Source organism: Scatophagus argus, chromosome 16 (genome assembly GCF_020382885.2).
Source record: "Scatophagus argus isolate fScaArg1 chromosome 16, fScaArg1.pri, whole genome shotgun sequence".
In the NCBI taxonomy this organism is placed as follows: domain Eukaryota; kingdom Metazoa; phylum Chordata; class Actinopteri; family Scatophagidae; genus Scatophagus; species Scatophagus argus.
This window is the reverse complement of record NC_058508.1, coordinates 9,371,224-9,394,321: the sequence shown is the minus strand read 5'-3', so window position 1 is coordinate 9,394,321 and position 23,098 is coordinate 9,371,224. Positions and strand designations below refer to the sequence as shown.

Sequence of the window (23,098 nt, the reverse complement as noted above, 5' to 3'; positions counted from 1 at the left end):
AGCCGCTCCTCTGCGCTCTGTGGTGATGTGATGTGGTCGGATCTGTCCTTGGTGCTGAAGCTGTGGGGACGCTGCCGACCACAAATTGTTGCAACTTCTGATCTGCATCCGCCTACTGTGAGTGTGTGTGTGAGTGTGTCTGTGTGTGTGTGTGTGTGTAAGAGAGAGTTTTCTGTGCGCGCAAAACAAACACAGCTGGCTCTCTTGGCACCTCGCCACACAAGCAACCCCTCTTTCCCTGCCTACAAATGTGCGTTTTCCAGATGAATAATACACAGCGAGAAATGACAAATAGTCCAAGTGATAAAAGATTTAACATGTGGGAGCCTGAAAGCCAAATGGGTTTCATCTCTTGCATGTGACGCTGCTTCTGGAGCCGATTAAATAGGGACGACGCGATTCCCTCCCCTCCTCCGGTCGTGATGCAGTGAACCTGCTCTGCGCAGAACCAGACTCTCTGTATAAAAACGGCTGCACTTCCACAGACGGATTACTACAACAAGGGGACACAAGCAAGTTGAGGTCGCTGCGGCTCACCAACCCAAATAAAATCACAACCCAGCACAGACGCCGACATGCAGGCCGCGAAGAACGCAATCTGTTGGAGACTTTTTCTATTTTCATGCCTGATTTTGGAAAGTTCGTCTCAAGACTTCGGCGGACAGACGCAGTTCATTTGCACGTCCGTACCCAAGGATATGGACATATGCGCAGCCACCTTGCAGAACAGCGTGCCAGGGGAGGACTTGAAGACCACTGTCATGCAGCTGCGGGAGACGGTTTTGCAGCAGAAAGAGACCATCATGAACCAAAAAGAGACTATCAGAGAACTGACCTCAAAGTTGGCCCGGTGTGAGAGCCAGAGCGGCATCGAGCCAGGGGACGCGCGGCCCGGAGGCAGGAGGAAAGAAGCTGGGACCAAAAACACAATGGGGGACGTATCGAGGGGCCCCGCTGATACTTTGACGCAGCTCTCACAGACTTTACAGTCGCTGAAGCAGAGACTAGAAAACCTGGAGGTAGGCTGCTGCGTCCGGGGAACATTTTCAACACTTTGGGTGACCCTGCGCAAAGCTGCGTCGACCAAATTACAGCCACTTTTGTTGACTAAAATAGAAATACTAGAAATAACAACTATTATAACATCATTAAGTGATAATGCGGTCTGATAACAATGTTAAATATGTGAGCACAAAAGAGAAAAGCAAACCTTGCCTAATATAAACAAATTGATCTAGATATACTGTAATAAGCTCCTAAAAAGTCAATATGTTATCACCCCCCACTTAAAATCTTTTTTTTTTTTTTTGTTTTTTACATTGAGCTTCTTTCCCCACCAACAGCAATTCAGCAGAAGTAACAACTCGGTGCAGGCGAACAGCCTCAAAGACCTGCTCCAAAGTAAAATCGACGACTTGGAGAAACAGGTATTGTCCCGGGTGAACAGCATCGAAGAGGGGAAGCCCGGACTCCGAAACGAGACGGAGCAGCGCGGGAGAGTGGAGTCCACCCTCACATCTCTACACCAGAGGATCACCGACCTGGAGAAAGGTAGCTGGGAAGAGATGTGAGGAGAGCGCGCAATAATAATAATAAAAGTAAAAGGAGATCAGTGAGGGGTTTGATGGGTGTGTGGGTGTAGGGAGGGATGGGTGGAAGGACAGACCAACGATATGCAATCAAGAAGAGATATGGGATCGCAGTGAAGGCGGAAAATTAAAAATAAAATCTCTTCTTTGCATATCCAGTTTGGCATTATAAGCTTTTGTGATCTCAGCAGTCGATTTAACGTTTTACTCATCCGCTCAAAACTGGAGCAGCGTGGTATATTTGGCAGCTTCCTGCTCTAATTCATGCAGATTAAACCATTTCAAACACGCAAACAACGACCCAGCCCTCCATTTGGGACGCCTCTGGCACCACACAGAGATGGGGGGAAAAAAACTTGTACGGCGGTAAAATAGAGAGGTGTGGCAGGGGAAGAAAACAGAGGATGTACTCCTGTGATACACTTATCATGCGAGATTAAGGCAAATCTGGAGAGTCATGATTGTGGATTTGTTGTGTAATGTATAATTCCTATGTAAATCCCCAGGATGTGTGAGTTGGGTTTGGGAATGACAAATCTGCGTTTAACATAACAAAGCTGAAAGAAACGCAGTGATAATTACGCCAAACTCTTTTCTACTTCTTCGTTCACACAGGTCAAAGAGAAAACAGACCCCTGGATAAATTCCAGCTCACTTTCCCGCTGAGAACCAACTACATGTACGCAAAAGTCAAGAAGAGTTTGCCGGAGATGTACGCCCTCACCGTGTGCATGTGGCTCAAGTCCAACGCGTCCCCGGGAGTGGGCACACCTTTCTCCTACGCAGTTCCTGGTCAAGCCAACGAGCTGGTCCTCATAGAGTGGGGGAATAACCCAATGGAGATACTGATAAATGATAAGGTAGGTATGTCCAAAGCACAATGGGAATGTTTCCAGGGATTTTTATTTTTTTTTAACGTTAATTTAGTTTGATGTAATAAACATTCACATCTCCCATCTTCTTCTAGGTTGCAAAGCTGCCTTTCCTCATCAATGACGGAAAGTGGCATCACATCTGCGTAACCTGGACCACCCGTGATGGCGTTTGGGAAGCTTTTCAAGATGGAGTCAAGAGGGGAAGTGGAGAGAATCTTGCTCCGTATCATCCCATCAAACCGCAGGGCCTGCTGATCCTGGGACAAGAGCAGGTAAACACAACAGCTGCTTCAGATGCTTTCCAGATCAACAAAAGCATCAAATAAACTATATCTGGAGAGTATCTGTCTACTTTATCCACTATAACAGGATGTGGAGGCAGGGCATAATGCAGAGGGTTGATATCACTTTGCTAAATTTAATAGATATATGTGTCATGACATGAAACATTACCATTTTTTTTCCCATTCTGCTATGACTTCAATTTTCAGATTCATCCTCGCTTCAATTCATGTAATAGGTTTAATAAGGTGATTAGATCTTTAAGTGGATCTCATCCAGTTAAAGATCCAGTCACTCATTCAATTTAATCAGTCAAAAAAAATGAGATAATCCACAGAGGCAATTTTAGATTTTCCATGAAGCAGCCTGAGGCACAAAAATCATATCATCCTTGATTAAATCTATTTGTCTTCACCACAGGACACTCTCGGAGGAGGATTTGACGCCACACAAGCTTTTGTTGGAGACCTGGCAAATTTTCACATCTGGGATCGGAAACTATCAATCGGAGAGATATACAATCTAGCGACTTGCAGCAGCAAAGCACAAGTGGGCAACGTTTTTGCATGGATGGAGACAAGCCTTGACATTTACGGAGGTGCCTCAAAGTGGACATTCGAGGCTTGTCGCCAGCTCAACTGAACAGCAGGGAAGAGAAGATCAATGCATCTGCTAAAGCCACTCTGTTTGTCACAGCATCGGTGTAAATTGAGAGATCAGGAGGCGATTATTTCAGTGAATAGTATCTGGATTTGTTATAGATATTTGAAACATCATTTGTGGACACTTGATAGATTTTTACCACATTTTCATGTGGGGGGGGACAGGTCACTGAAAATGGACACTTGAGCATCCTGTGGTGCTCAAATGCACGAGGCCTACTTCTGGTTTCATTTTGAAAAAGCAGCTGATGCTGCTCCCAAGAGCCGTAGCTGCTCTAGGAGACCAAAATGACAGGCCAGCATCAAAAGTACAGTAGGAGGTCATGTAGTTTTTAGCAAACAGAAGTCACACAGTTCAACAAAACTGATCGACTTCTTCAAATGTCTTTTCTGTCTCGACTGCCAGGGATTTTCACTGTGAAAAAGGACAAGGTGGACTCATTTAAAAGGAATATGTTCTGCAAGAGGTTATGAAATAGACAACTTTGTTTCTCTCTCACTATTCTTTCTCTGCCACCACCTGCTTGATGTGATTTTGTGTAAAGAATGATGTATTTATTGCCAACATTGGAGCCTGAGTGCCTTGGGCTGTTGAAAAAAATCTCAGCACATTCGTTATGATTTGCAGAGTGTGTTATCGTTTATTTTCTTGTAAATTAATTTAAAGCGGTGTTTCTCGTGACACTCTGAATGAGGCTGGATCAGATTGTTTATTGTAAAATGCAATTCATTGATGATAATGACGCATTTTGCAGATGTTTGTACTTCAATGGGAATGTTCTCTGTACAGTAACAGCATGTCTTAACTTCTGTAAATGCTGCGTCAGCATCTATGATCTTTGCTTTTACTATCCAACTTTTGGGTTGAGATTTTATACTGTATTGTTATATGCTTAGAGCATGGCAACACCGACAAATTAAAAAAAAGTTCTAGTTTTTGTAATAAATTGTGATACTTGAATCATACACAAGTGTTAACATTTATTTAACAAATCTGAAACTTTGCACACTCTTTATGACATTCAGATCTGATGAAGTCTCAGTTGGACACATGGGGCCCGCCACAATTAGCTGTAGTTGTCAACAACTCGTGAATTGTGTGCATGGTAACTGTCTAATGTCTAATTGGGCCGCTGGATTTTACTGCTACAATCAATAATTTAATGTATTGCATGTGAAAGGGACCAGTCATAATGATGAACATACAGAAATTCATCACCCAACTCTGCAGTTTCACTCAGGTCTGTAGAACACTGTCAAGTCTTTAACAGATTGCCATGCTTTTTCAGTCCACAATTTTACTGTTTTGCTTCTTACAGCTCTCATTAGCACTCTTGTCAGGCACAGATTGCAGCTGTATTCAGCAAAACAACAACAACAACAACAACAACAAAAAACCCACAAAAAACCTACTGTGCACTAAATGGTCAGTACCAAATGAAAGAAACAATTTAAGTGAATAGCTGGATAACACTGAGCTTTTAGCAGCTAAAAAGACAAAACATGCTTCTCAAGAGTGGGTGGTGACCAAAAGTAGAGCTAAAAGAGAGTGAATATTGACTTTCATTCTTCAGGTGGTCAGTGACAAAACACCAAATGAATGCTAATGTTGCTCCATTTCTGCTGGATGTGTGAACTGTTTGCTACTCAGTTCACTACAACAGCTGAAAAGGTGAAGATATGTCAGCTTGTGTTTTTGTTTTATATTTCACTGATGAGACTGACTGTATACCAATAGCCAGTAGTACAGCAGCATCTTCAAATCAACCATCAAGAAGCACAGGGAAGGCCAAAATAAATCTTATAATAATCCAATTTAAAAACTTTTCCTAAGGCCAACATGCTGTTTTGTCAATCAATGGACCTCTCTTGGTAGCCAAAGTATACCTAACAATACTTGGTTAGACACAAACCAAAAACCAGCAAAACTGAACAATAATACCAAGCTTTGAGCTGATCAAATGACAGCACATGACCTACCGCTTACATGGGTCTGATTTTCACTGAATGCAAACCCTGTTTCAAATGGATGAGGGACCACAAGGCATATCAGCAAATTCTTGGGAATTTATTTGTGCTGCTTGTCATGGTTCAGGCCTATGCAAAAATCTAGATTTGACATATGGGAAAGCATGACACAGCATAGCAAAATATGGTGGTTTATTCTTACAAGGTACTCACCATATGTTTCTTACACAATCAGCAACATAATTGTCATAAAATCATTTTATTGTATCATCAGTATATTTAAACAGCACATTGCCATAACACAATGAACCTTCATTACTTCTGAAAGCTTACTAGTGTTTAACATGAGCCCATATAACCTTAGAAATGACATTTTAACAGAGACATATCAGCACGTGGGATTTGAATTTTCCATCCTGTGTCCAGAAAGGATGGAGGAGGTGAAAACTCCATCTTTCTTTAGTTAAGAATCAATCTAAAAGTGGTTAATTTCAAGAAAATGTCTGGAGAAGCAAACTGTGGACACCAACATCTTAGCTAAACACATATCCCTTCTGCAAAAGAGTCGAGAAACGCAAACTGCAAGTGCACACATATTTACATACTGTATTGTAAACACTTGGCTTGTTTTGTCAACAAAAGGTTGATATTTAGGTCATACATCTCAGTCTATGCAGTTTCTCTGCAAATGAATCAAAGTTGACACCCTGTGCATTAGAGGTTGCAGGGTCTGAAGGTCTTCCCTTGATTGTTAGTGAGGTCATTTGGTCTCACCACAGTCGGGTCATGTGTCCCACAAATTGGTTTCCCTTCTCTATTTGTGAGGTGGGGGGGGGTGACTTTACATCAATAGGGTTTTCCCCAGACGCCAAACTTCAGCTCATACCTATCCCTTAGCCATTACAGGCAGCTAGGGTGGCACATCTGGGGTTAGAATTTAGTGCAAACTCTTTCACACACACACACAAACACACCAACATATCCACACAGAGATGTACAGACAGATGCACACACAAACACTGTGATCTCTTCCTGAGTGGCCACTAGAGGCCTAGAAGGAAATCGACTTCCTTAACCAAATCCACCCACACTCTGACCCATAGAACATCATATCAGGTCTTTTTTCGCTGACCTAAAATCTTGCCCCAGCTTTTGTTAGGTGTATTTTTGGCATAGCAAGATAACGGTGAGCCTGCTGACCTCAGTCGTAATTGGTTTGTGTCTGCATGCACTCCAATTCAAATTAGCTAAAAATAAGGTCAGATATGAGTCATCCTCCTCCTCCTCCTATTTGTTTTTTTAAGTTATGTTGTCAATGTTACTGTCCTTGAAATGACAAGGAGGCAACACTCACAAATCTTTAATGTAGCGACAATGTGGGTAACAAGCCTCACCCCATTTACCTCATTTAGGAGACCATGTACTCTACAGACACACCTTTTATCAGGCTGTTTGTCAGGGCTTGGGCTTGGCCCATTACTTCCAGGTATGGGAAATCTTAATGCTTCAGCATAACAATACATTTTGGACAAAGCTATGCTTCCAACTCCGTGCCAATAGTTTGGTGAAGGCCCTCTATTCCAGCATGACTGTGCCCCAGTGTACAAAGCAAAATCCATAAAGACATGGCTGGATGAGTTTGGTGTAGAAGAACTCGACTGGCCCACAGAGAGCCCTGAGATATTTCAGTCTCAAGCTAGAGGGTTATGCTGCTTGTAAAAAATGTAATTAAAGTACTTCAGCCATGTTTACCCAATGACATTTGAATACAACAAAAATTAGATGTTTGATGAAAATTTAGATGCAATGATAATCAAAGGGGAACTCCACCAATTTTTCAAATCACTGTCTGTTGTATTTGTTGTACTTTTGTGGCTCCAGAGAGAGTTACATGAAGCTGATTATCTCAAGTGATGTCACTTCGGTCAGCAATAGTCGGGGCTGAAGACTACAAACTGAACAATATCCATTTGGATCCTTTTCTGACAATGTTGCAGGGGTGCAAAGTGAAAAGTCTAAGTTTTATGCAGTCTATTTTAACTGCTCTGACTACTTAAAGGCCAAATCGGACAAAGCAGGGCCAAATGGACCATAAGCTGCTTCCTGTATTCCAAACGCACAGTAGCAGTGGGACAGTAGAAAATGCCCATAACTCAAAGACTGCTTACTGCGCTTTATAAGGTAAACACATGAAATGTAGCACCATGTGCCTGATGAAAAATTCATGACAAGAGAATAGAAAAACAAACAAAAACTATGTGGGAATGAGAGAAATTTAGCTGTCCTACTGATGCTGAAAAAGAGCTGTTTTAGCTAGAAAAAAAAATACAATACTGGTGACACAGGCGATCTGATGATAAATGTTGTTAAGAGAAATGCATCTTTAATGGCACAGAGATTATCTGCACAAACAGAAAAATGGTGATGTTCAAGCGCTTTGTAGTATCATTTTTGTAAAAGCATCAGTATTCTTTTATTGGATCATATGATGCTCACTGCAAAAATGCTGAGACGTGTTTTTATTTTTCAAGACTTTTTTTTTTTATAGTTCAAGTACAGAGTGAGAAGAAAGATATTTATTAAGTGCTGGCTCGGATCCAAAACAACATTGTATTTCTCACACAAATGCAACAAGACGTCTTTTGTTTAGTAGTGTTGCATTGCTATGAGTAATATCCTTATTGCCCCAGGCTTTGTCCTGTTGTGCCGCTGATGAAGTCTTTATTCAGGCGTAATTACTACAAGTATAATTGGCATAATAAATTTATGGCTGCCAATGGAGGGCCAGTGGTTGTTTGGCAGAAAGACAAAAGGAGATAAGCTTCCTGCTGAAACAGAATATACATGAGACACGCATCCGTCCAGACTTGTCCTTAATCTCGGAGCTACTTCTGCAGCTGTGTGGTGCTCAAACCTCCATTCCACTGAATGAATAATTGATTTTCTCCCAACACGGGAAATTCCCCTTCCAGAGCATTGGTCCAAAGATTTGCAAAAAAGAAAAAAAAAAATAAAAGAAAAAAAAGTCCCTCCCCAGGAGAAAAGCAAACACAGAATTGAACAATTAATACCTCCTTAAGGTGTTTGTCAGATGAGAAAGTATAAGTATACAATTTTGGATTGTTTTAAGTATAAAAGCTAGTTTCTCGAGGGATACACACTGAGCCACTGTAGCACTTTGACAGGCACTGTTGCTCCTGCTGATCATTAAATACGATTATTAAATCCAGAGGTGATAAAGTGATATTCAGTGTAGGATGAGAAGTCAATGCATTCGCAGAGTAAGTGTTTTTACATTTTGAGGGATTAATGTTCATTGTTAAGCAATGAACAATCAGCAATCTAAAAACACACACAAGTAGCTGATTTTCCTGCTAAAAATGACACACTGGAGTCTTAAATTATTATAGCCAGCCTCAGTATCTTTTCATTTTGAAATCATACTTAAGATGACAGATATTACATACACGTGTCATCAAGAGAAACATGACATACATGAAGACACGCAAGGAAGAAAACCTGAAAGACCAGTGGAACACTCATCAGTCACAACATTAAAACCATCTGCTTGAAATTTTGTGGGTCCCCCTTTTGCTGCCAAAACAGCTCTGAGCCGTCAGGAGAAGGGACACAGGACCTGTGGGGGTATTTTGCGGTCACCACCATCTAAATGTTGGATCCTTTGTGTCCTGTGCATTGAGGGTGGGGCCTACAGGTAGGAGGATGGGTTCGGCTTATTCCAGTGCATCTCAAAGATTCTTGATCAGGTTGGCATCTGAATCTGCCGCAGAACACTGCATTGCAATTTTAATCACTTTTCAGTGATTTTAATGTTGTGGCTGACCGGTGTATATTAAAGTGGCTTTCACTTTGTCTATAAAAGCATACACAAAAGCAACATCCTGACAGTGCTATTCAAAGTCACACCCATCATCAGTAAAAAAAACTGACAAGATCCACTCTTCAAATGAACCCTCAGGTACCACCTTTGAAGATTACAACTGATAAGGTGCTGTCTTGTTGAAGTGAACAGCCACTGCAAACACACCTGTGTCCACAGGTTTTACTCAAGATACAATATGAATTCTGTACAACCCAGATGGACGTGATTATGATGAATTGTAGCACAATGAGGAGCTTGTCTGTTGTTCCAAGAACAACATAAAATCAGCATCCAACATCCTGCATTAAGCTTAAGCCTGAGCAGTGTGATACCCACTCAATTAGAGCAAACCATAATGTTCACTTTTCAAAAAAAACAAAAAAAAATGGGGACCACTAACTCCCTCAGCTTGTCCAAAAATTGTATTTACAACAACAAAACAAAAACACCCCAGCAGTACATCAGGCCATTATTATTAATCAAAAGTAAGACTTTGGGGGCCTAAACTCGTGTGGTCAGTACATCTCGTTGGACCACACTTTCTCTTGTCTGAGGGATGGCAGAGCAGATTAATGGTGCTTTCCAACAGTTCCTGCCTTCCCTTGGCTCAGTGCCCCCCTCTGCAGCTCGTTACTTGCTTCCTCTACACACTGCATTTTTCCACTCTAATGGTCAGACTGAAACTACGATTTTGGGTGAAACAGATTATTCTTCTGGATTACAACCTTTGAACAGCTTCAGTTTTCTACTCCTAAAAGAACCAAACAATACAATGACAGAAACACTGCATTGTTTCTGCAATGGAGCCATCACACCACAGTATGTTTAGATCGACAGGTGTGCATGATGCTACTCCGTCTTACAAAGCTTCTCTGTCACTGATTCACCACATGCCACATTAACATTGATGAGGAGGAGTAAAGGACTTAAGATTGGTTTAATATCATAAAACACAACAAACAAATAGATCATAAACGAGTGCAACTTGAAACTGCCACTCTTTCATAAACTTGCAGTTATTTGAATGTGAGTGAATTTGAGTGCACTGTTTGTGTGTTTTTACCATTGTAGATCTGATTGCCACATTATTTGATTAATTTCCACAGTGTGACACGCAAAGTGGGAAATGTCAGAGTCTGCTTAAAAACATCCAACTCAACCTGAGCATAATCACCATTAGGATGCTAGCATCAATAATATCTTCCATAAATCTGACGTGAGGATGAACGCTGTATAATTCTATCTCCTCTTCATCATCAATCTCCCTCCATCCCTATCTTTCCTTCCTTAAAATGTCCCTCTCTCTCCCTCTCTCCCTCCCTCTTGGCAGTCTGCCGTAGCTGGGCTTTATCCACAGGCGTCTTGTGACAGAAGCCGGCACAACAGGAATATTTTTCATGAAGATGCCACAATCCCTGCACCCTCTGGGACCAATGCCAGGGGCTGTTTTCCATAATCAGGTCAATCACAAACAGTCCCTGTAGAGCCCTGCATGCCTTACCTACACCCCCCAACCCCAAACACCACCACCTCGCTTAAACAGAGCAGGTGCACCTTGAGGCAGCACATTCATTTTCTACTTTGTTTTTTTTTTTGTTTTGTTTTTCACTTCTAAAACATGGGCAGAGACCAGAAGATGATGATGATGATTAAATAAAAATGACACAACGTAGCACTGACAATGACAAACAATTGTATCTGTTTGGACAGAACAAGTGAGATATTGCACACATGACATGATTTTGCCAAGAAAGTCATGTTCCCACATTGTGTTCCTGGAACAAGACTGCAATCAACCAGTCACAGCCCTCCAACATCATCAGTGTGTTTTTTGCAAAGGAACACAAAATATTAAGTGAATGCAAAATGTGATATACAATATAATTTTTTTCTTAAGTACAATAAAAAGTGAAGCAGTCAGGAATGAGCTTGTAAGCGTTGTTTAAGAGAAAGTCAAACATTCCTCCAATGAATGAAAAGGCAGCAGCACAAAAGAACAGATGGAGATTCTGTCAAGGTAAACTGACTTCTGTCTACTCTTAATAGCTTCAGTACTCAAGAAATAAAATGTTTGATTCAATTCATCCTGCAAAACAACTGAAGGCCATATAATTTGGTGTACAGTCAAAGCAAATGCATCCCTTTTGTCCCAATGTGTGACTTATTTCGCAGAATTGTATGCTAAGTGCTAAAATAGCAAAGCTGGCTGAACACATGAAAATAAATTATTTCATAATTAAATGAATGTATTGTGTTGGCCAAATTAAGCAACTGTTATCTGTTAGTACCCAATATAAAATTCAACATAATGGAGTTTGTGCTGTGATCAGTGTTCAGCCTTGTAGTAACGAGAAGTATCGTGAGGCACAATTACAACAATTATAGGTCACTGAAAGCAATTACAAACTGTATAAATACAGCAGAGATGCAGAAACTAATAGTCAACTGGCAAGATACTGTGTAAAAAAATAAGGAATTTAGTGGCACAGCAGAATGTGTTCTGGAAAACATGAAAACAAAAAAAAGTTGTTCAAGGTCAAACTAGAAGCTGTAAAAGGAGAAAGTCTTTGAAATCAAATGGTGCTACAAGAATGTCTCAGCTAAACAGAAAGAAAATGGCTACAGCAATGTAAGATGATTAAAAAAAAGTTGGTAATGAAGAGAGCAGCCGCTCTCAGATGTAATACAACAGAAAGCCTCCATTTCATCCTGTCATATGTGATATACATTATATATATATATATAATATAGTATTTTTGTCCAGACAGCTGACAATTGATAATTATCAAATCAATGTCTCTCGTTAAAAAGTGATGTCTGATTGGCATGTGATTTTAATCTGAACTTGATCTAAATGATGTGTCTATCCTATTGCTTTGAATGGGAGAAAATAATAAAAGGCTATTTGCAAGTGATGTGATGTTTTTAGTTGGTCCAGATCCTGGAGTCTGTTTGCTGCTGAATCAAAGAGCAAGAAAAGTACACAATACATTGAATACTAAAAGTACCTAAAACACAACATGCAGTATTAAAAACTTTTTATCGTCAGTTGTTATTATGTATTCACTAGAATAAATGCTTTTAATTTCTTATACTAGCAGGCAGATCTGTCATAATATCTCTGTTGTCAGGGCGCACGGAGAAGAAGATGATGTTGCTTTCATGATTCCCAAAACTGAATATCCTGCACAGAGATCTTTGTCACTGCTAACTCTAACCGTTACCAAAGGAGGGGGCAGGTAAAAATGAATCTCCAACACACATGGAGTCACTAGCAGCAACTGAGTGTATGTACATGTCTGTTAATTAATTATGTCTGTAGTTTGTGAGCATTAAGCTTAACTGGTTGTAATGTAAGCGTGTACATGCCTGCCGCCATGGCCAGCTATAACTGTAAAACGCAAAAATACAAGCAGACAGTCAGTCAGGGGCAGAGCACAGAGGCAAAGAAGGCTGGTTTATCACTGGGTAAAAAAAACAGAAAGATGAGGCGCTGGCTTCATTGAACAATCATTACGCCCATGTCCATGTTTTTACAGTTGCAACACTTGCTGACAAATCCATCTGTGCGTTGGTATGGCAGGTGAATTAAAATGCCTGTAAAAGTTCTATCCAGCGCATGCATGAACAAATAACATCAACACAAGATGTATCCGAAGTTCATAATCATGAATGCGTGACAACTTTTCCTGTCAACCCGGCCCCGTCATGCTCGCTGGGATACAAGCAACACAATGGGACTGCGTCATCCCCTTCCATATCCCATGAATAATCCATGACCTCAGAGGCACCAACAGCAACTCTGGGTACTCTGTGAGAAGCTTTCACTAAGACAAACTGTCAAAACAAGACACAAGTGTTTACACGCACTCGACAGGAAGGTGGGAAAAGTTACACAAGAGCAACATCCTTGGCTGTATTTTTTTATTTTTATCTTTTTTTAGAGGGGGGATTTTTATACTGTATTTGTCTTCTTAACCTAATAACTTTACTTCTTAACTTTAACTTAACAAATGGGTCAATATTTTGTTCAAGGACATTTAGCATACATACAGCATACATATGTATGATGGAGCGTAAAAATATGAATTGTATTATGAAAACATATTTCCTACTATCAAATTGATAAAAAGTGGATTTGTAACAACATGTAATTACAATAAGTCTCTATCTGAAATGTAGGGACTTATTGTTAATGAAGTATATGTTGTTAATGAGGTATACTTTTGTGAACAAAAGGTCACGGGAAGTGAGTCATCATTAGACACAAGACACATTTTATGAACATACTTCATTTATAGGCACAAAATGAAATTCACGACATGCAGCATGATATATAACTGTAACTTTTATAAAGAGCAATTTTAATTTACAATTAATCAACTAATCATTTTCTCCACAACACAACAGTTTCTATAAAATATCAGTAACAGTGAAAAATGTCTGTTGTAATTTGCCCACAGCCTGAGGTGATGCATTCAAATAGCTTGTTTCTTGTCGACTACCAGTCCTACGCAAACCTGTGACCTCCTGGCTATACTTTGTTAATTTTGTCTGTCTCACTATAATGAGTGGATGACGGCAGGAGAAACTCCCTTCACCAGTCCATCACAGCGCCAACACTCCGTTGGTCCGCAGCCAGGAATCAAACCTATTATTTCTTGCTGTGACAAGCAGTGAGGCACTGCATCACCTACAGATTAACGACTATGCTGTTGCAACTGCTCATACAACAGTTGCCACAGCTTGGAAGCTGAGCCTAAAAGTTATGTGCCTTTCCTGATATAGTCTTTTCTGACAGGCAGACTATAATAGCACAGTCATCTGCTTCACCTGGTGTATCACATTCTTCTGGCATTGACTGTCCCATCTTTCCTCCACATCCCACAGCACAGCACTGCAGTGCTAGGCAGGTTCACATACCAACTCCTTATAGCACACTTAATGAGCAACCTGAAGAATGTGCGTATGTGTGTGTGTGTGTACACCACAACTTTAACTTTTTACAACTCGCCCTCCTCCTCCAACCCCTCAGCATATTTTCTGGCTGCTTGTCCACACCCACACTGTCATCTCGTGTGCTGAAACACTGTGTTCAGGTGCATCCATGACAGACACAGCCTCATTTAGAACTGGAAGGGAAGCTGGACAGTGCTGACATATGGTTGTGTCGAGCTGAAGCCTCATCATCTCAGCCGTGCATTTATGTACGTCTAACCTGTAAATATTTCACATACTTAAGATATACCACAAATCACTTTATCGCATTCAAATGTACAAATATGTACTATTTAGACTTGAATATCAACATGAAAATGGCAGCAGTATGACATAACCAGAATGATTTAGCGACTTTACGTTTAGAGACATAGTGAAATAAATGTAGTATCTGTCCTACGGTGTAGAAATCAGAAAACATGATGTTAAGCTACAAATAAGTGTGTAATTACTTACTTAAGTGTGTGTAGTAACTAGTGATGTTAATTCTACCGGTTCTTCCATGATTCCACTGTCCACAAATAGTGCAATCACAGGTGCTTCCTGTATGAGGTTTGAGCAACTAGATGAGTAGACTACTCCAGAAGATGACTGGTATGTGGGCTGTGACATGGAGTCATCGTATTTCTACAACTGGCGATAAGTTTTGTGAAATTTACTACAGGATTATAAGAAGTATATCATCTGCCAAGGCCAAATGCCAAACTTTCACGAACAGCAAAAATTATTTTTGTCTGCCCCATAATTCACTCCAAAATGTAATGGCTTCTGTTTTTGTTCCCCGATAAACCGTTCTACAAAGTTTCATGAAAACTGGGCCAGTATTTTTTTTTTTTTTTTCAGTAATCCTGCTGAAAAACAGTCAAACAAACAAATACACCAAATTTAAAACATAACCTCTTTGGCAGAGCTCATTAATAATTTAGTGTGTAAAGTGACAAGACAAACAAACAGTGACTGAAAAGGATTGTCACTCTTTTTGCCTCTTCTTCTTAGAGGGAGAAGTTTTAGGAATTACAATTAGATATAATAAGTATGTATAGTAAGTAAATAAGTATGCTTCTCAAAGTGTCAAACTACTACAACTCAGACATGCAGCGATGTATACAACAATGACAAAGTTACAAAGGTACAAAGTTTATTTATTTATCACTCTACCATACAAAACTCTAGTCAGTCTCTATATGCTACTCACAATAAAACATTGTGATAATGGGTGTTTAAATAATAAACTAAAAAAAAAACACCCTTTTTCGTGGTGGAGTGTGGAGGATGAATTTGGGAGTAGAAGCAGCAGATCGTCCTGTATGACTTGCCAGACAGCAACAGAGTGAACATTCTGCAGCTGGGTTGGCTGTTATCTTTTAGTAACCTTTGGGCTCTGTGCAAACACCTCACAGACATGACTGATACTCAGCAGATAGGTGCCATTATTTTGAGTGGTTTTAATCACCCGCTGCATATTTCCTGCCTGTTTGTGATGTTTCCAGTCAGGATGCAGGATGAGTTTTCTTCACCAGGGTGGAGATGTGTGACTACCATGACATGTTCTCTGTGATGTTGAATCTCAGTAACTTTAAACTGTCCACCTGCTCCACCTCAGCTCTGCCGATGTAGACAGAGGTGTGCATCTTTGCCTCCTATTTTCAGCCCCTTGGTTTTATTGATATCGAGCAGCAGTTCGCCGTCTGCACTATTTTGCAAGATTGTTGATTTCCTCCTGATACAAATGGATACCATTCTTTGTAACCTGTCCAGTGGTGGTGGTGTCATCCTCACATTTCACAACAGAGTTCTCTCAATGTCCGGGATGGCTGTCATGGGTGCACAGGATGAACGGGAGCCGGATGGGTGCACCCTAAACCGCGGTGTTGAGCACTACAGGAGGAGTGACTGACAATATGAATTTTTCAGGGGTCTCTTTGTGAGGAGGTCCAGTATCCAGTTACAGAGAGTGGTACTCAAGGCCAGAGTGTTAAGTTTCATGGGGGGAGATGTGTTGAATGCCGAGTTGAAATCAACAAACAGCATTCTGAGTGTGTGAAGAGTGGAGGGCAGTGAGAATGGCATCCACTGTGAATCTGCTGGCTCCGAACGCAAACTGGTGAGCGTCCAGGCCAGCTGGGATGTTGTTTTTGATGTTCTCAAAGCTCTTCATCAAAATGGGGTGGGGGTTGAAGGCACAAGGAAGGAGTTGTTTAAACTAGACACTGCAGACTATTACTACTTCTACTACTGTTCTTTTGTTCTTGTAGCTAAAAACAAACCCGGAACAGTAATGAAAAGCATCAACGTATCATTTTACTTGACTACAGAACAGCAAAAAACAGCATTAAAACATCTTAAGCAGCATAATTACAGTTCTAAAAAAGTAAAATGATGATCTTATCTCGAATCAAAGTAGATGAGGAAAGGCTTTTCCTAATTTGCCCAAGGGCTTGGACATTATGATTGACTGATCAGCCTGTAACTTCCTCTTAATTAATACTGGGTGTTAAGATGAAAAGATCAATTTACAGGCAAACAGACCATGTAGATCATGTCTAGCTAATTGACACTGGAGACTGCATGGTGGATCATCATTACACTACACACGTCAGCCATTATAGTGCAGATGATATAATCAGTCTTCAATTAATTGCTCTTACAGAGGGCAGAAGCCTCTTAACTGACCCAGTGTCAGCTCTCGCTGTGGGCCTTGTTGCACTAATGAATGAGATGTTTTTGTGATGTAAAACTGGAGGTAGCATTTTAGCCTTTTGATACTGATCTTGTGTATGAATGCAGCATAAATCAAAGGTTGCAAAAAGACCCTTATCCAACTGTTAGAGCACCACCACATACTGTGTTCTGTACTGCATAAAGAAAGCCCAGTAATTGTCTGGTCGGACTGTCCAGTGACTGAAAGTGCAGGAAACAGAGAATAAGCAGGATCTGTGTTACCATAAGTTAGCCCTCAGGGGCATGTGACAGGAGGAGAGGAGAGGTGAGAAAAGCTCTCTATAGAAGAAAAGGAGACTGCCATGAAATGGGGCTTTGGGACTGCAGGATAACTGCAGCCCACCACCACCATTTACTTTGTCTAACCTTTAAGCACATTAAAAATCTGAAGTATCCTTTAATAAAACTCACACACTCAGTTTTGCCCTTTCCTGCTGTAACCTCTGTCTGGGTCTTCCATTCAGGGCAAGTGGCTTTGTCAAGAAAATGTTAATAAAGCTGGGCTTCATTAGAGTCTGCCCCTCAGGTTCTCGTGTGTGCTCCAGTGTTGTGCTGAATAGAGGATGTGGCTTATGGACGGTACAGGTTTCGGCGCAATTAGGTTCCCTCTGTGACAGGAGTAGAGAGGAGGATGTCCCCGGAGGACTAATGATCCAGAAAAAGGCCTTTAAAGAGAATGTCGGTGAGTGGGTACATTTAGGCACATGTAGTAATACAGTAGTATGTAGATATTGCATAATCACATAGCTATATTTAATAGAGTAGCTTTGTGTTCTCTGGTGTCCCGCTTCACAAGGTGACTTCTGCCACTAGCCAACTGCAGCAACAGAAGCACCCTGCAAAAAGTCAAACTTTATCACAAACACACGTCAGTGCAGTGACGGCCTTTACTTCTCGTAAATGCTTAAGTTATCCTGCTCCTGTGTGGCAAGCAGACAAACAGCAGGTCACTTGGCACGCTCACAGTGCAGAGTGGAAATCAGACATTCTTGTTGGTAAACGTAAACAAGTAAAACTGCAATCAAAAGACACCAGCAACTACTAAGTCACAACCAAGTCACTACTTAGGAAAAGAGGTTCTAGGTTATCAAATGTAAATATCTGCTGTTTTTCAGGACTGCCATTTGATTGAGTTAATTAATTGAGAAGACAAATGGCAGATTAATCAATAATGAAAATAATCATTACACAATTTATGAAAATTGTACTAGAAATCTGTAAAGCGGTTGCCAACATTTGTATAATGTGTGCATTTAACTACATGAATTCAGCTTGCATCTTACAGTTTTTCAATACAACTGCCACTGGTCTATTCATTTAAAAGATGGATTTTAACAATAATGATTTACAGATCATAGTTAATGTATGGAAACGCTGGCTGCTGCCTGTATTATCACTCATAACATGCCTGTGTGTTTGTATAGTCTCTGTCCACACATGTACCATGATAAAGTTTACGACAAAAATAATTGTACATCATACTGTCAGCAGCATTTAGGAACTTACAGCTCAAATGCAAGAGACACAAAACGTTTGACTGCAAAAGGTTGAAGAAAGAAAAAAAAAAAAGCTCACTTCATTATTTTGGTGAACTCTGTACTGTGGTCCTTGATGTAACCTTCACATCAGCGTTCAGTGTTTACCAGAATGATCTAAATCTCTGCTCTGGCACAGAGTTAAGACAGCAGTTATACTCCATCAGTCATATCAAAAAGCCAGCAGCTCCACTGCTGTGGCCCGCACTGCCTGCTTTTAATCTGACATACTCAGATAAAAATAACAACACGGTGGGTCAAAGACATCTGTGATTACCGGTAAGTCAAAATAACAGGTCAGTGACGGTAGTACATGGAGCAGCTTGTTTACCACAGTAACTCTACATCCAGCCTCATCGATTCCTGACTGTCTTGGAGCTCATAGAGGACATATAGACCATATGTACAGTATTGGAACAAATGACCAGTACACCAACAGTCAACGGCATCCCATTCTAACTACACACACAGTTTTGCAGCTGTAAGAGCTTCCACTCTCCTGGGAAGGCTTCCCACACGATTTTGGTGTTTCTGTGGGAATGTTTGCCCATTCATACAGCAGAGAATTTGTGAGGTCAGACACTGATGTTGGACAAAAAGGCCTGGCTCACAATCTCCGTTCCAGTTCCAGTTCACAAGTGTTCAACGGGGTCAGGGCTCTGTGTGGGCCACACCAAACTCATCCAGCCATGTCTTTATGGAGCTTTACTTGGGCACAGTCATGCAGCAATAGAAAAGGAATTTCCCCAAACTGGAAGGCCTGGCCCAACGCCTGAAAAACAATCCCATCCCAACACTTTTGTCTATATACTGTAGCTCCACAACATTATTTATTCTCCTCTTACTTTGGATTCATAACTTAACGGATGAAAAAGCAAGTCAACCTATAACCAGCTCAGAATAATTTACAAATATCAAACTATTCTGCATGACTCTGACTTTATTAGCACCTGCCCATTTAATGTACATGTTGGTATGTCATGGTTATCTATCCTGTCTCACACTAAAAGATTCTGTGTTGCTTTCACTGCAGTAACAGAAGTTTAATTAACATTTTATCATCTGTCCACAAAGTCTAGAGAAGGAGATCCTTTTAACAAAAACTCCTCTCAGTCGCAAGATGTAGCACTGAATGTTCAGGCTTTCTCTGCCGCTGTTCCAAAATCAACACGTTCCCTCCCCGTCCATTCGATATTCTCCCTTTATCAAAGCTTTCAACTTTAAACACAATTTAATCTAATGGCTTTCAGTTGTTTGGACTTTCACGTAAATGCTGGCTGTTTGTTTTTCTGTTTTGTTTTGTTTTTTCCTTTTTTTGTAGATTGAAAGTCGACATAAACACTCAAGTTGTTTTTCAAATAGAATATAACAGGTACAGATAGTAAACAAGTCGTCATCATGAATGTGACTCATGCGGTCGCACACAGATGACAGTGCGGCAGCTCCATGCTAAGATGAGTCAGTGTTGGAAATGAAAAGTGTGTTTTGGAGCATCTGATACAGCAGCTGCTCACGATACTGGATGTACTATATGTTAAACAACAGTGTGCTAACGTTATTCTGCTAAAAGAGACAGAGTGAGTGACATACTGGTACCGCAGGCTTGCAGTAATTGTATGTAAAAGCAAAATACCTTCTGTGTGATTCAGGTAGTCATAGCGTTACTGCGCACATCTCATAAAGTCTTTGACTCTAAATCGAGATGTGTGTGAAGCCTGCAGTGGTTTGCCTGTCAGACCACAAAAATGCAGGGGTAAATAATCTTGTGTGTGATACCGGCAGAGCAGTGGTTTACCATAATCCCAGGACATTGGCTCTACCCCCAGGCCAGTGCTGTGGTTCTAATCCAAGGTCACTTTATCAACCATGTCTGTCCAAGCTCATCATTACATTACATAATGTTCACTTTTGGGGTAATAAGTGATTAAAAGCACTGGGATGGTGTCGTCAGGAGTCACGTTTCATTGGTCGCACCGTTTGGAAGTGTTCTTAAGCATCACTAGCAGAAATGCCGTGCTGGGAAGCTAAATCCATTTATTGCAAAGCTGATGAATAAAAAATAGAAGCAAATCTTCCTAGAGAATTTGTGTCTGATGTCAAACCACAGAGGGGAGCCTGAACAAAGATCAAAAGACTGCGTCACAAAGAAACAGACAAAAGAAACCTGCAATACAAACAGAAAAAGAATGTCAAAGAATACTGAACAGGGATACAAAAGCAACTACACAACCTATAAGAAGTACACTGAAGTACAGGCTATAGAGGATTACATTCTGAACAACAGCACCAAATATATGATCAATGACACAATCATCCTTTATCTTCCTGCTCCACAACAACCATTCCCTGTTTTCATAGTAAAGGTGAAATATATGACATTTTCAGTCACCGAACATCACACTAGACTACCAGCATTTCACTCCAAAACAAAGCGCTTCATTTATTCAATAAAGTTGGAGGGGCTCACATGCACAAACACGTGCAGCCAGCCTGGCTAGCAAACCAAACAACAGAGAAGCTCTGATTGCAACATGCGCAGAGAGTCTGGTGGCCATGACTCTTTCCACAGAACAAAGCGGCTGCTATAATAATGTTCAACGCAACAGCCAATTTACACTACATTTACAATAGTACCACATTACTATACAGTTCAACCTGCTCATAAAACACACCTATACAATTATAATACAAGTTATATCTATGTCACTTTTGCTTAACCACTAATATCTTAACTGTGTTCTGTAATGTTTGAGAGAAGTTTAAAATTACACATAACAATAACTATTATACTCACTATCTTAAATTTCATGTAGAACAACCGTAGAACAGTCAGAAAGAGATCCAAGAAAGGCACTGTGTGTAAACCGGTATCTCATTATTATCATTCTGTCTTCAAACAGCAACGCATTTCAAACAACAGCCTATTGCTAATGAGAACATGCAATTGCTTTTAGCTCAGCTTTGATGTCAGCAATACAAAATGTTAAGACGTTTGTACCGTGCTAACCCCTGTTTCCTCTCAGCTTTTTCAGTACTAAATTGCTTTGTGGGTGATTCAATTTTTTCACCAATCTCATATTTATAAAACAAACATGTCAGCGACAGCCATACGATTTAAACGGCAGTGGCCAGCAGTGTCATTAGCATTCACTAAAACAAGAGGCAAAGTAACACAACATATATTGGATTTTCCCTGCATCCATTATGGGATGCAAATTTATTTTCCTCAAACCAATTGCTAGCATACTGTTTCCATTGCAAATTTGCGTTGTTATTGAGTTATATACAATGAAGTTTAGAGTTGTGTAGCTACTGAGCTTGTGCAACAAACCCTAAGGCGACTTAACTGCATGCTTGGTTCATACTATATCTGCATGAAAGATATGTATATGAACAAATATGTGAAGGATTACTTTGAAAAGGTCATAAATTTCAGTTAGTTTACACAAAAATTAAAATAACCAAGCAATCTGAGGGATTCTAGAGCTTCTCTTGCAATGAAAGAATATATATCAAAGCTCACTGAAAGCTCATATGATTTAAGATTGAAAAATAAGCAATAACACATGCAAGCTACAGTAAGCAGACCATATGGGCAGGGTGGACTGTGTTGCCTACAGTCATCTCTGCTGTGCCTCACTACTTCTTTATTCATGTTTATTTATGTGCCCCTTTGTGTACTTTATTTCATGTTATTACAGGCATCCAGCCACGAAGGTCAGTTAATAAAGAAGCTGTTCATATGGTGATGAGTAAGGTAAAAAAATAAATAATAAAAAAAAAGCAATGATTTCCTCACAAAATGGTTTCAGCATATGTGAATCCCAAAGCAAAACCACATAAAAGATCTGTGCAAGCATGCGTTATATGAACAAAGTGACAAAAAAAACCTTCAGAAATATCAAAAGCCCTCTTCTGTAATATAAGCCTCACAATTCAAAAGGGCCAAACACTTCACATTTAGAAAAACTGTAGCACAGCTCTAGGTTACACACATATTAAACAACTGTGTTAACAAACACTTCATTGGACCCTTCATCAGTTCACACCATCGAAAGTTGTGTTGCTTTGTGCTGCACTCTCTTTACCCGCATAACAAATGGGCGCTGGGCTTTCACAAATTAATCTAGTCAGCAGATGAGAGAGAGTTGGTAAATAATGAATCACACCGACACCCACAAAAGCAGACTCACACAAAAGTGGGCACACACACACATTTCAGAAAACACACATAAAAAAGAACAATGGGGTGTCATTGGGAAGAGGGCCAACAGGGCGGTTGTGGCTCTCACTCAACAGATGACTCAGCCCCTCCTGAAAGCATGAGAGTACATGCCTGTTTGTTTCCCCAACAACTAAACTGATAGTGTTATTTACCTTTGAATAAAAGGGTTTGTCGCACAAATGTCAACACATGTACAAATGTCTCAGGTGTCGATGAGATGGGTAACATTAGACTGACTGAGTTTTGTTGAGGATGCAGACAGATGAAATTGGATTAGATGAGTTCAGTCTACCGGGGGATAATTTAGGTGCGAGCATGCGAGCGAGGGTTCATAGATATTAGTGACGATCCATCTTCCTG

At 40.4% G+C, this 23,098-nt stretch overlaps 1 protein-coding gene and 1 long non-coding RNA gene across 2 annotated transcripts in view; one reads left to right on the top strand and one right to left on the bottom strand.

The window, feature by feature from the left end:
- LOC124073627 overlaps positions 1-23,098 on the bottom strand; it is a 53,036-nt gene that overhangs the window by 17,697 nt on the left and 12,241 nt on the right. The gene's annotated exons all lie outside the window — the stretch shown is intronic.
- Positions 483-4,366, top strand: nptx1l (neuronal pentraxin 1 like). Its single transcript, XM_046415987.1, has 5 exons — positions 483-1,019; positions 1,344-1,551; positions 2,205-2,449; positions 2,557-2,736; positions 3,167-4,366. Exons 1-5 carry the CDS (start codon positions 576-578, stop codon positions 3,386-3,388), a joined length of 1,299 nt encoding a protein of 432 aa, XP_046271943.1. The 5' UTR covers positions 483-575; the 3' UTR covers positions 3,389-4,366.